General features: G+C 58.2%; 1 protein-coding gene across 1 annotated transcript; it reads left to right on the top strand.

The window, feature by feature from the left end:
- Positions 1 to 6,946: 6,946 nt before the first annotated feature.
- CPA1 (carboxypeptidase A1) lies at positions 6,947 to 13,239 on the top strand. The gene is made up of 10 exons (XM_084897229.1): positions 6,947 to 7,093; positions 7,746 to 7,827; positions 8,227 to 8,460; positions 8,668 to 8,769; positions 9,051 to 9,152; positions 9,348 to 9,458; positions 10,143 to 10,233; positions 10,688 to 10,887; positions 11,369 to 11,453; positions 12,986 to 13,239. The coding sequence occupies exons 1-10, from the start codon at positions 7,029 to 7,031 to the stop codon at positions 13,171 to 13,173; spliced, it is 1,260 nt and encodes a 419-aa protein (XP_084753355.1). The 5' UTR covers positions 6,947 to 7,028; the 3' UTR covers positions 13,174 to 13,239.
- The last annotated feature ends 216 nt before the right edge of the window (positions 13,240 to 13,455 follow it).

Raw genomic sequence — 13,455 nt, 5'->3', positions numbered from 1 at the left:
CAAAAATTAATATAAGACACTGTCTTATTTTCGGTAGATATAGTATTCTATTTCCCAAGGCCTTGTGTCTTTCCTCTATATAGCAATGATGATGGTTAATGGATGCCGTTGTCTATTTGCTATTGTCTGTCTCCACCGCTGATTTGAGACTCTAGGAGAGTAGGGACCATGTCGGGGCTATTCATCCTCACTCAGTTCCGACAGGCACATAGTAGGTACTAACTATTTGTTGGGGGATTGTTGCACCTCCTCATCCTAGTGCAAATTAGGACTAGGGTTAGCATTATGGGACAGAAAGCCACTTCCCAGTGGGTTAACCAGATGAGGGGTTTCTTTCTATCACAGAACAAGAAGACACCCGAAGTGGGTACTTCTGTCTAGTCCAGTGACGCCTCCATGCACTGGGGACCCAGACGCCTGTGGCCTGATCTGTTTTGCCGCTTGGCTGTCCTCCGGACCCCTAGACCACCTCTGTCACATGACTGAATCCCAGGCAGGAGAGGCGAGGGGCAAACAAAAGTGAGCCAGCTACGGATTTAAACTCACATTGTACTGGCTGGGACTGTGTGGGGCGGCCACACCCAGGTGCAAAGGAGGCTGGGAATCATGTTAGAGCTGAGCCCCTTGCTCCCCGAATGAAACTTGGGGTTCTGCTGGTCGGGAGGAAAGGGAGAATGGCTCTGGGGAGGGCAGCTGGCCGAGTCTGCTGCAGCTGCTCTGCAGGGGCCTCCAACTCAGTTTCTTTGCTCTCATTTATCATGCGACTCTGACTGAATTACAGGCCACCAAACTCTCCCCATGAAAGGGTCCTTTACATGCTTCTAGGCCAGCGCCCTCGTTCTGTCGTTAGAAAAACGGGGGGGGCCCTGGATCATCCAACTTACTCACGGTCCCGCGTGGACCCAGGCAGGGCTGCCTCCCAGGACAGGACCTCCCCAGCCAGCCCGGGGAGGCGAGGGCTGGCGGGGAAGTCGATCGAATGAAAGCTCGAGGCTCAGACACACCAGTTGTAGAGATATTGCAGAATAATCTCTTTTTCACAAAAACCTTAACTTTCAAAAAAAATTTATTTCTGAGGTATATAATGCGGAACAGGAGTGCCGTTTCTCTGCATCCAGCTCCGTGTGTTCCCCCCCCCCCCCCCCCCCCCAACAAACCGCTCCTTTTAGGTATGTTTTTTCATCCTTTTCGCCAGTGAAATTTATGAGCATTTACTTAAAGGAAAAAAAAACACTGGAAAAACCGGAGAGAGAAAGAGCGATTATACATATGGAAAGCCGTAAAGAGCCGCGGTGAATGTGCTGCGGTTACTGCCTCCTTAGAAAAACAAACGGCGGCGGGCTGGAATGTGAAGGGCCTGTGTGCGGGCGGCGGGCCTGGGCCCGGGCCGGCTCCGGGAGGCCCGCGAGGGGCGCCCCGCCTGTCTGTCTCCCCTCTGCCGGCCCCAGACAAAGCCGGAGAGAAAATGACTTTACCAAAAACGTTTAATTTAAAAAAGCTTCTTTCTTTTTAGAAATATATGTTTTGTAGAAACCTAAGGAAGCCCAGGCAGCCATTTACTGTGAGCTGAGAGAGAATCCCCCCAATGGGCCTGTCAGTGCTCCCCAGACTGGTGAGGCCACACCACAACCGAGTGTGAGTGTGCATGCATGTGCGTGTGCGTGCGTGTGTGTGTGTGCTCGTGTGTGCATGTGCATATTTATAGGTGCGTGCACAAATAATTGTCTTTTTGGGAGGGGGTGGTGTCCAGAGGAGCAGCTTTTGGAGGTTCTCCTTCCCTGAGGACTTGGGACAATCCCTGGGGGCGAGGACATGCTTGCAGATCCGGTTTTTGGCTTGTCTGGCCTCCCCCTGCCGCCCCTGAGGTCTGGAGTTGACCTCCTGCTCTCCCCTAACTAGCTCCGCTAAGCTCTGTGGCTCTCCGTCCGCCCTCCTGCCTCTCAGCTCACCTCCCCCAACTCCCCAAAGCACAGCTGAGACCACAGGGTAACGTTTTCTCAGAATTGTCCCTGGGAACTCAGAGGGAAAGGCGGTGGCGAAAATAAAACCCTGGCCCTGCACGCTGGCGCTGGAGTTGGGTCCTGTCCTCTGGTGAGGCACGCCCTCCCTACGGTGCTCGCTTCCCTGGACCCCCGGCCTGCTCCCCGATCCCAGGGCAGCCCACTCTGCCCCCGCCCCCAAGTCCAGGAACGACCCTCCCCCCCCCCCCTCTCTCTCTCTCTCTCTCTCTCTCTCTCGCTCGCTCTCGCTCTTGCTCTCGCTCTCGCTCTCTCTGTCTCTCAGGCAAAGTGAGAAGCAAACCTCCCCGACCCATCTCCCCTTTTCCTCCGTGGCCACTCCTGCTGAGTTCCTCTCTTCCAAATCTCTGTTCTGGGATTTGGGCTGCGACTTGACGTCCCCCAAAGACCCCCTGGAGTACCTCTGTCTTCAGGTGGCTCTTCCTCCAGAGACCTTCTGGGCCCTCTGGCGACAAGCACCACTGGCCACTTTAAACGACAGTCCTGCGGCTTCAAAGATAACCAGCCATAGGCTCTGGGCCGTCAGTTATGAAAACACAACTCAGAGGACCCCCTCGGAACCTCCTCCTCCCAGCCTGCCAGGCACTCCAAGCTCCAGACCCCTCACTGAGCCTCGGCAGGATGGGGCCCCTCTTAGCCGGCACTGCCCTGGGAGCACTGATCCTCCACATCGGCCGCGGGGCCCCTGAGGCCGCATCCCGGTCTCCACGCACGCCTGGGAGGCCCTCTGCCCTGCCCCGAGCGGTCCCCGCAGCTGTGATCCGAAACACAAACGCCCTAGCACCAGTGTCACCGCTGGAAAGCACCACGGAGGTCCTGACGCCCGCCTGCTCCCTCCATCGCCGAGGAACGGAGGCCCAGGGTTCGTGTGCAGGGCCCTGCTCGGAATCAGAGCGGGGGTGTGTGGCAATCTCCTTTCGAAGGCATCCCGTTTCCTTTCCTCCCTGCGGAAGCTGGAGAATATCTTTGTGTTGCTGTGCATTTTTTCAGTCACAGGGGACAGAAAACCAACTTGGAAATGCTTGAGAAAGAAAGGAATTTGTTGGCTCATTCCTAGAGCTGGGGTGGGTGAGGGTGGGCCGGTCCGGAACCACACGGCCTCTGAGTAAGGGAAGTGGAGGCGCTGTTACCAGGAGGAGGAGGAGGAGGACACTGCAGGGGGAGCGGGGGGGGGTCTGTGACCGTCCACCTCTTGGCGGCCCTAAACTCTCATCGGCTTCTCTTCCCATACACACAAACGTGCCACCTACAGCCGTAAACACGCTGGCCACAGGGAGACAGCTGAAGTCTCCCCTTTCCGGGGTCCAGCCATTCTCACCACCCACCTGTGGGCTCTGCGAGGATCTCCCTCAGATGGACCCGGGGAACTGGCTCTTCTGCCTCTTCGGCAGCCTGTCCCCCAGGTTTTGGTTTGAGGGTCTCTGAGCAGTGTCTTGGGGCCTCTGCTTGCCACGTTTGGGCATTCTCTGGCCACAGGGCTGTCGTGGGTGCTTGTCCAGGTGGTGCATGGACAGAGGCGTTTTGCTGGGAGGGTGAGGGACTGTGTCTGCCCTTTCCCATGTGGCATAAAGGTTCCCTAGGCTGAAAATTGGATTGTCTTCTGACAGTACAAGCCCTTAAAAGCGTAATAAGTACATCATTTGGAATGCTTTTCATTTTAATAAATTAATTAATTATTTCCTCACCCAAGGATATTTTCCCATTGATTTTTTTAGGGAGAGTGGAAGAGAGAGGGCAAGACAAGAGAAACATTACACATATCGATTGCTTGCCTCCTGCACGAGCCCCCACCAAGGCCTGGGCCAGGGAGGAGCCTGCAACCAAGGTACGTGCCCTTGACCAGAATTGAACCAGGACCTGGAGGCTGACTCACACTCTCTCCACTGAGCCAAACCCGCGAGGGCAGGAGTGCTTTTTCCCAAAAACAACAGAAACCCCAATTAGTAAAAAGGACAATATGCACAGAAAGGTGCGTCTTTTTCAAGAGCGAAGAAGTGTTTTCTAGAAACTTCTTTGCTGGCCTCCCCCCACATCTCATTGGCAACACTGGGTCACATGCCCATTCCTAAACCAATCACTTGCCTGCTCTTGGGCTCAGTCCCTGAGCTGGGAATGGGGTGACTTCCCTGAGGGGTGATGGCTGCACACAATCTGGGTTTGTTCAGCCAGGAAGCAGGGAGGGGCCCTGTGAACACCAGTCCGCGGGCCTCCATCAGGCCTTTGTCTGTTTGCATTCAGGCACTTGCCTGGCCACCTGGTCCTGGAATCTAGATGCCAGCCTGGTGGTTTCTGCCTCGTGCTCAGAGGTCTTGGTTCTCTGCCTGTTCCCCCAGCGTTCAGCCTCCATCCCCGCCTTGCTTTGGACCCAGGTGAGACGAGCCCAGGGAATGGGAAGGCAGAGCTGTGGCCCTCCGCCCCAGCTCCCCTTCTAGCAAACCTGTCTTCACCAAGAGGCCATGTTCAGCTTCCTGAGGTGCTTTGCAAACACTTGGGGCGTTAGGCTGGTCTCCACCCCACCTGGGACCCCGTTCCTCAGCTTCTGGCTAGTGCAGGCCCTAATTTGCTTACAGCATCGCGTTAATCTTTCCCAACTTTGCAGGAAAATAGATTCCATGGCTCTTGGATACCTTAGAAGGCTGGCGGGGGGCTGCAAGAGGCCCTCTTGCTGGAGGCTGTGCCCTTTTCACCCCTCCCCCCTTTCCCCTTGGGCTTGTCTTTTCTGGAAAAGGCCTGAGCATTAGCCAACACCCAAAACAGAGTCAGAATTATAGGGCAGCTATAGATGTAGACATAGAAAAATATATATTTTTTAAACAATGCAGACCCAAGAAGGCTTCCACAAGCCTTCTTTCCTGGTGGGGGCAGATTGGGAAGTTTGGGAAGACTGCCGGGCGCTGAGGTGAGACCATGAGGACCAGGTAAGACGGGTCCTCATCCGAGCACATGTAGAGTCTGCCTGGAGATAGAAACAACACTCCAGCAGCAACGAAGGAGGAGTCAGTGTGAGTTCGTGTGATAAGCACCCTTTCTCTTCCCGGCAAAATCCTGTCGCGAAGACGCAGATGGAATGTCCCCTTCTCGGTAAAGTCTCCCTGGGACCCTCCTGAGGACCCGTAGTGCTGAGTCCGAAGCCCTCCTGGTGCTTCTCATGCCACATCCCAGGTCTCCCGCAGCCAGGGGAGCATCTCCCGAAAGTCTCTTTTGTGTTTGATTCTGTTTTGGCAACAGCTTCTTGTCAGACCTGTCTTACCAGCATGTTAGTTGGCCACTTTCCCATCAGACCCGTGAGCTCTCTGAGATCAGAAACCAGTCAGCAGGGTACACGTCTGCCTGACCACCGAGAGGACACGCGGGCATGCTTTCCACCATGGCTGTTCCCAGCTGGCGACAGTGTAGCTCGGGCACTAGGGCCGGCCTTCCTGAGGGAATGCAGGACTCGCCGATGACAAGGTTGGCTCACAGATCACACAACAGCCTGGCTGTCATGGTCTCATCCTTCCCCCTTCGTTCCCAGGTGTCAGACCCACATCTGGTGAAGGTTCTCCTGCCTTCTGACCCCACCTTTGTTATCCTTCGTGGCATTTCTCCCCATGAATCTCTGGCCTGCCTAGTCTTGTGCTGATGGCAGCTTCTTGGAGGACCTGAGGATTGGTTATTTGTCTTCCCGGCTGGGCCCTGAGCTCCCTGAGATCAGGGACCAGGGGTCTTGGGCACCATCCCACCGTGGAGCACAGCGCCTGGGCCAGAAGAAGGACCGGACAAAGGGATGTGACTTCAGAGAAGGGGCAGGTGAGTACGGGAGAAAGGGAGAAAGGAGCTGGAGGAAGCTTCAGGAGGAAGCGGGCCTTGCCCAGGCCCCGAGGCTGCGGCGCGGAACAGTCCTCAGGAGGCACGGCACCTGGGGAGTGTTCCATCGTCCGGGTTCAGGAAGGGGCCGTGGGCTACCAGAATGGGTCACTCTGCCTCACACAGGAGGGTCGGCAGGTAGGGGTGCGGCAGAGGGGCAGAGCGAGCACATGGGAACCAGGACGGGCAACCGTGGAGGCTCTGACACCGAGGGCCCCCAGATGGTGCGGGAACTGTGTGTGTGTGTGTGTGTGTGTGTGTGCGCGCGCGCGCGCGCGTGGTGGTGGTGGGGGGGAGGCATGCGGATCAGGGCGGATTTTCCTCACGTGTCTCTGCGATGAGATCAGCGTCCAGAGCCAGAGCGAGTTCCCCTTTGTGAGATCCAGTGCCTCCCGGGCACGGTGCAGCCCCAACCGCCTGGCCCTGGCTCCCAGCACCGCACTGTCCGCTCCGATGACATCTGTTTACAGTTCCCATCCAGCCGTCCTGTTCCCACCGCCCTGTGGTGGGGGTGACGGGGGGAAACTCTGGCAAAAATGGGGCTCCTGCCCCAGCTGTGGCCCGACTCCCACAGGCCCCCGAGGCTGAGAGGAGTGGGGCTGGGAAGTGCCCTTCAAGGGGCTGTACCCCAGAGGGGGTGTGCCATGCCCAGGGTAGGGAGAGCCCTGGACAAAGCCAACATGGTGAGCAGCAGCAGGTACGGCAACTGGGTGGGGTACAGCGTCCCGCTTGCTCTGTCACAAGAACAAACTAGCTGGCCTCAGGGGACACGTCACACGAGGCCCCAGTTGGTGTGGCTCCTCCAAAGTCCTGGCTCCTTCTCCGCTGCCCAGGCCAGTGGTGGTGCCTGGGCTGGGGGGCTGCAGTGCCGTGGGCTGTGGGCGAGCTGGGCTCCAGATGGGGGGCCTTACTGGGGCCTTACCCCAGTGACCTTCAGGCCCTTCATGGTCAAGGGACTGAGCCCCAGCTTATCTCTCCAGCTGCCCTGTTCCCTGCCGCTTTATCAGGAAGGTATCGGAGCCCGGAACGCCACCTCTCCCTCCCCGTGGGACAGCACCAGGTGCAGGGGTGGGCCAGCTCTGGGGCACAGGGAGTAAACCTGAGAGTTTAAAAGGCCCCAGGATCTTCTCTCTATTTCAGTTGACCTTCCCAACTGGCTGCATCATGAGGGGGCTGCTGGTTTTGAGTCTCCTGCTGGGGGCTGTCCTGGGCAAAGAGGACTTCGTGGGGTAAGAGGGGAGACAGGGAGAACTCGGCCTCCAACCACCGTCTGGAGGACATGGACAGACAGACACATTCTGGGAGGCAGGCCGACCAGGGACCAGGGCTGAGAAAGAGCCCGACTGTCAACCCCCCCCCCGCCCCCAGCCCTGGATACCTGTGCTCTGAGGAGGACTTTCCTGGAGAAGAGGCAGGAGGAGGCTTGGCTGGCTTTGGAGAGAGACAGAGACTCTACGTGGGGATTGGGGACATCAGCAGTGTCCCAAAGGTTCGCAGGAGCCCAGGCTGTCTATTGTTAGACCAGTGGTAGGCAAAGTGCGGCTCACGAGCCACATGCGGTTCTTTGGCTCCTTGAGTGTGGCTCTTCCACAAAACACCATGGCCTGGGCGAGTCTATTTTGAAGAAGTGGCGTTAGAAGAAGTTTAAAAAATTTGGCTCTTGAAAGAAATTTCAGTCGTTGTGCTGTGGGTATTTGGCGCTGCTGGCCAATGAGTTTGCCGACTGACCACTGGCTTAGACCCCTTGTGCTTCCCCCTGTGCAGCACAGAGGACTGAGGCCCAGCCTGGGTTTCCGGGCACCTGCCGCCCCTCTCCCACCGGGGGCTGTGCACGGCTGGAGGGGCTTCACAGACCCTCAGCCTCCCCTTCTGTCTGCCCAGGCACCAGGTGCTCCGAATCTCTGCTGCCAATAAAGCCCAGGTGCAGAAGGTGGTGGAGCTGGAGGAGCTGGAGCATCTGCAGGTCAGAGGACAGCGGAGCTTTCCACCTGGGCCCGCCCTCGGCCCTCACCGACCCCTGGAGCCCGGGCTCTCTCCCCCAAGCTTCTAGAAAGAGCCATGGACTGATCCTTGTTAGGAAATGATTAGACCCCTGGTTACTGGATCTTAGTGCCTTTGATCACCTGAGCAAAGAGGGATCCCTATTCTAGTCCCTCTTCCCTGGTATTGTCTCCAAGTCCTCACCCCACTCTGCTTTCGGGGCCATTTCTCTGATCATACTGGACTTTGTCCTGCGTCCAGGGGTTCCCTTCATCCTCTGTCCCTAGCACCCCGATTGTATGGGCAATCCTGCCACCAACGCCCTTCCCCGGGCTGGCCCTTCCCCAGCCCGCCGTGACAGTGCCGGTTCCTGTCCTTCCAGCTGGACTTCTGGCGGGGCCCCGGCCAGCCTGGCTCCCCCATCGACCTCCGAGTGCCCTTCCCCAGCCTCCAGGCCGTCAAGGTCTTCCTGGAGGCCCACGGCATCAAGTACACGATCATGATCGACGACGTGCAGACGCTGCTGGACGAGGAGGAGGAGCAGATGACCGCCTTCAAGACCCGGGCCGCCTCCACCGACACCTTTAACTACAACGTCTACCACAACCTGGACGAGGTGAGGGGCCTCTGGGCCGCGCCCACAGGCACCGAGCTCTCGGCCAGGCTGGCGGAGCCTGGGTGTGCGTGGCACCCGCCCTGTCTTCACGCGGCCCCGGGCTCCACACTGCAGGGCTCCCAGCTGGGCGGCTAATGGAGCGGTGAAGGGAGGCGTCCGGGTGCCTGGAGGCCATTAAAGCCGGCCCTCCCTCCTGTCCCGGCTCAGATCTATGGCTTCATGGACATGCTGGTGGCTGAGCACCCACAGCTTGTCAGCAAGCTCGAGATCGGCAAAACCTACGAAGGCCGTCCCATCTACGTGCTGAAGGTAACGAGCTCCTGCCGGGGGTGACCCCGGCCAAATGTTTTGTGATCTCCAGTGGAGAGGAACAGGGTGGGGCCTGGAAGCTTGGGCTGAGGGCAGGAGGCCAAGTTTTGTGGGGGTCTCTGTCCAGGCCACACACCTTCTCTCCTCTCCCCCCCCCCCCCCCCCCTGAGTGATAGCCCCACAAACAGAGTCTCAGCCTGTGATACCCAGAGAGCAGCTGGCCTCTGGCCCCGGGGGCAGACCAGGCCCGGCCGGACCACCGCTCTGCTCTTCTCCTGTAGTTCAGCACCGGCGGACACAACCGCCCCGCCATCTGGATGGACACGGGCATCCACTCCCGGGAGTGGGTCACTCAGGCCAGCGGGATCTGGTTTGCAAAGAAGGTGAGCCTGGGGCGCGGAGGGGGGCTCTGGCCCAGTGGAGCGCTGGTGTCCGAGGCCCATAGAAATACTGGCCCCCCCTTCCCACCCGGAAAGCGTGACCGCGGAGGGGGGCCGCGGGCGGGTGTCTGCTGGTCTAGCATGGCAGACGCCTGACCTGGCCCCCACTCCACCTCTCTGCCTTCCCACCCTCACCAGATCACACAGGACTACGGCAATGACCAGGGCTTGACCGCCATTCTTGACAGCATGGACATTTTCCTAGAGATTGTCACCAATCCTGATGGTTTTGTCTTCACCCACAAGAAGGTATACGCCGTCTCCTGTTGTTGGGGAAAGCAGGGTGGGCCTCTGGGTCCTGAGACTAAGTTACTTACCCCTCTTCTCAACCTCCAGAAGTCAAGGGAAGGGCAAACAGACCTGCCCCCGTCCCGAGATCAGGGTTCTCAGTCTCGGCATCCTTGACATTTTGGGCATGCTGAGTGTTTGGCAATCCTGACGAGTACTCATGAGAAGCCGGTAGCAACTCCCTAGTTGAGATCACCAAGACAACTTCAAACATTGCCAAATGTCCAGTTGTGGGGGTGGGGGTGGGGGACACAAAATTGTCCCCAGCGGAGACCCACTGCCCCAGACCTTACCTCCTGGTTTTATTTCATGGTTATGGCAGATGCAGCATGCTACCAATCAAAATGTGAATGGGGTGGGCACCTCATGCCTTTCCATTTCCCCCAGAAGAAACTTCTGCCCATATGCCGCCCACTGTCTCCTCCTCCATTCTCCTTCAACCAAGAGCCCCCTCTACTAGTATACATCTTCCCCCTGACAACCAGTTGAGAGTGGTTTCCGATCCCACGCCTTGTCCACACCCAAGCTCCGGATCAGGGTGCTTTGCGTTGACTGAGGCCGCTCCAGCCCACGCTGCTCCCGGCGGTGCTGAGCCCCAGGCTAGCGCGGTGATGGCGACAGACCAGTGTCTGATTCCTTCCTCAGAACCGCTTGTGGCGCAAGACTCGATCCCTCACGGCAGGCTCCTCCTGCGTCGGGGTGGACCCCAACCGGAACTGGGATGCTGGCTTTGGGAGTAAGGCCCAGTGTGCTCTGGGAGCAGGGATGGGACAACAGGGAAGGCCATCTTACACTGCTGTCCTATTGTCCCCCCTCCCTGTCCTGCCCCAGCAGCAAGGGCTTGGGGTGAGGGTTGGGGTGGGGGTGGGGGTCAGCCCCTCTGTGAGGCTCAGGGAGGGAGGTGGCTTCCTTGTCCCTTGTCGTAACGAGGAAGTTCCTCTCAATGGAACTGAGATCTGAAACCTCCCTGGGGGCCGTCAGGCCGTCCCTCTGTGGCCACTTCACTGCAGCAATGGGTCTCCCCTCCTGGGCGGGCCCTTCATCTCTGCCCGCGGCCTGGAGAGGTGGCCTCCAGGTTACAGAAGGCCTCTGGCCTTCCCTTCGTCCTACATCCACCTCACCCCCCACTCCATGCAGGGACACTTTGCTCCACTGTAAGGAATGCCAACTGCCCCCTCCCCCCTCCCCAGAGACCGGAGCCAGCAGCAACCCCTGCACTGAGACTTACCACGGCAAGTTTGCCAACTCCGAATCCGAGGTCAAGTCCATCGTGGACTTTGTGAAGAGCCACGGGAACATCAAGGCCTACATCTCCATCCACAGCTACTCCCAGCTCCTCCTCTATCCCTATGGCTACACAAAGGACCCCGCCGCGGACGACGCTGAGCTGGTACGTGCGCTCCCCCGCTCGCCCTTCGATCCCAAGGCAGCTTTGGGCGGCAGGCCCAGGGGTTCATCCGTCAGATCTGCTTAAGGCACGAGGGCTTACCCATGCCTGACACCCTGCTCCTCCCCGGGCCCCTGAGGGCTTGGGGAGACTGGCAAGACACACCTGCCTTACTTTTCATCCGGGAAACTGAGGCATCGAGGGGTTGAGTCACTTTGGTCACGTGGCAGGCTGAGAGGAGGGGCTAGACTTTGAGCTTGTACCTCAAGTTCACACTTGGAGCTACAGTGTGACCAAAGGGCCGTAAAGTGCCAGCCAGACACCCTGCAGGGTCAGAGGATCCCAGCTCCGGAGCTGGCCTTGCAGGTCTTAGCAGGCCCTGTGTTCTCTGCTGGGGACCTGCTTCTGTGGGGTGCGTGTTCCCGGGCTGCCCTGGGGCTTGGTGTTGCTGGCCATGACAGGTTTCGTTTGGCATTTTCTCCAGGAAGGGCTGGCCAAGTCTGCCGTGACGGCCCTGGCCTCTCTGTATGGGACCAAGTACAAGTACGGCAGCATCTTCAAAGCAATTTGTAAGTGGGTGCATGGTCTCTGTGTGTGGCCCTGGGTGCTCAGATCTGGGGGCATGGGCAAGGAGAACGGCTCCTGACCCCGCTGACACCTGCGGGCTCCCCGGGCAGTGCTGCCTCTCCTCTGCCTTCTTCAACACCTTCACACAAACATGTCCGCTCCTCTGAGAACTCTTGTCCCTTGTCTTGGGGTTAAGTCCAGCTTCATGGAGAGTGATGGTGGAGAGTTCTGCTGGCATTCATAGGTCACCCAGAAATTCAACTTCAAAACATCCCCGCAATGCCCTTCCATCAGAGAACACACCTCCTCTTTCCCCAGCTTACGTAGGCGGTGACCGCGGTAGAAACATGGCTACACAACAAGTATTTGTCGAGCACCTACTGTCCACGAGGCCTTGTTTTACCTGCTTGGGAATTAAATAAGCACAGATTGAAAACACACACTCACACACACAGAGCCTTACATTCTAGCCAGGGAGACTGACAAGGACCAAGTGTAAATGGTGCAATATGCTAGGGAGTAAAAGGAAAACTAGAACAGGAATCCTGGGGGTGGGAGTGGGCGGGTAAGGGAAGGCCTCAGTGAGAGAGTGACATTTGGACAAATGGTGAAGGAAATACGGGAGGAAGCCAAGAGGCTATCTACCTGAGGAAGAGCTTCCAGACGAAGGAACTTTCTAGAACAAAAGCCCTACCCTGTGGTACTGGCACAGAGACCCTCAAGGCTGCAGCCGAGTGAGAACACAGAGTTGTGGAGGCAGGCGGGGTGCAGGCAGATCCGTGGGGCCCTGAGGGAACGCACCGAGTTAGCCAGCTGACCGGAGGCAGGGGCACTGAAAAGCGGGGCACAGGGACGGAGGTGGGGGGCGTGCACGTCTCACATCCTTCCTGCCCTCTGCCCAGGTTCTGGTGGGTCACAATCTTCCCCAGCGCTGGCCTTGCTTTTGGACTCCAGGCCTTCTTTGGCGACTGAGTCAACACCAAGTCTAAGGCCTTTGCTTTCTTCAAGGCCGTCAAGTTAAATTCTGATACGCAGCCGCCTTCCTGCTCTCTCCCCCATTTGAAAGCAGCTTCCTAGCTGCTTGGTCACCGCAAATCTGGGCCCAGTTTCTCCTGAAAAGACAGACAAGGAAGTTTTGCTTTGACTCTGGCCCTTGCAGTCCCCCCCGCAGGCCACGGCCCCAGGGGACAAATCCTGGCGACCCGAGTGGGGAGCTGGAGCATCTGGAGGCTTGACCAAAATGGCTCCTGGAGGGCGGAGGCGGTTTTCAGTGGGAGCTTTTGCAATGGCAGGAACGTTCCCGCATCCCCAGGGCGAGGAGAACCCTTGCTGGTCCCCCTCTGGGGGCCTCTTGGGCTGAGAGCCTTCTGGGGAGTTCCTTGGGAGGAAGCCAGGCTGCTTGGTCAACAGCAGGCGCCGAGTAGATGGTGACCCCACAACACTGCAGGGGCTCCGGGCCTTCGGACCATCCGCCTGGCCCATGAACTATTTCCAAGTGACTGACCTTTGCTCTCCCGTGCCCGTTCCTGCCCAGACGTAGCCAGTGGAAGTTCCATCGACTGGGCCTACAACCAGGGCATCAAGTACTCCTTCACCTTTGAGCTCCGCGACACCGGGCGCTACGGCTTCCTGCTGCCGGCCTCCCAGATCGTGCCCACGGCCCAGGAGACCTGGCTGGCGCTCCAGACCATCATGAACTACACCCGGACGCACCTCTACTGAGCTGGCCCCGCGCTCTCTCCCCTCTAGCCTCCCCGGCAACCAAATAAAGCTCCAGTGTACATGGAACAGCATCTGGGGATGTGCATGTGGGAACACGTGTGGCGCGTCTGCTCTTTCAAGCTGGGGCGGGAGTGATTTAGTTCCTGCAGGCCTCGCTGCAAATGTGTGGGTGGTTGGAATAGATGACCCCGAAGTCTCCCCCACTCCCCCCCTCGCATTCCAAGGGCCTGTGAATTTGTATCCGAGTGGCATCTGTTTTAATGAGACCACCCTGAGCTCAGC

Source organism: Pipistrellus hanaki, assembly GCF_964339955.1.
Source record: "Pipistrellus hanaki genome assembly, chromosome: 10".
Taxonomy (NCBI): Eukaryota; Metazoa; Chordata; class Mammalia; order Chiroptera; family Vespertilionidae; genus Pipistrellus; species Pipistrellus hanaki.
The sequence above is the reverse complement of the archived record's forward strand: the minus strand, read 5'-3'. Positions and strand labels throughout refer to the sequence as shown.

Excerpts from the sequence above, each read along its gene's own strand:
- CPA1 (XM_084897229.1), top strand. The coding sequence starts at position 7,029 with ATGAGGGGGCTGCTGGTTTTGAGTCTCCTGCTGGGGGCTGTCCTGGGC. Across the intron at positions 9,459-10,142 it reads TTGTCTTCACCCACAAGAAG|AACCGCTTGTGGCGCAAGAC; the intron begins GTATACGCCGTC and ends TTCCTTCCTCAG. Across the intron at positions 11,454-12,985 it reads CAGCATCTTCAAAGCAATTT|ACGTAGCCAGTGGAAGTTCC; the intron begins GTAAGTGGGTGC and ends GTTCCTGCCCAG.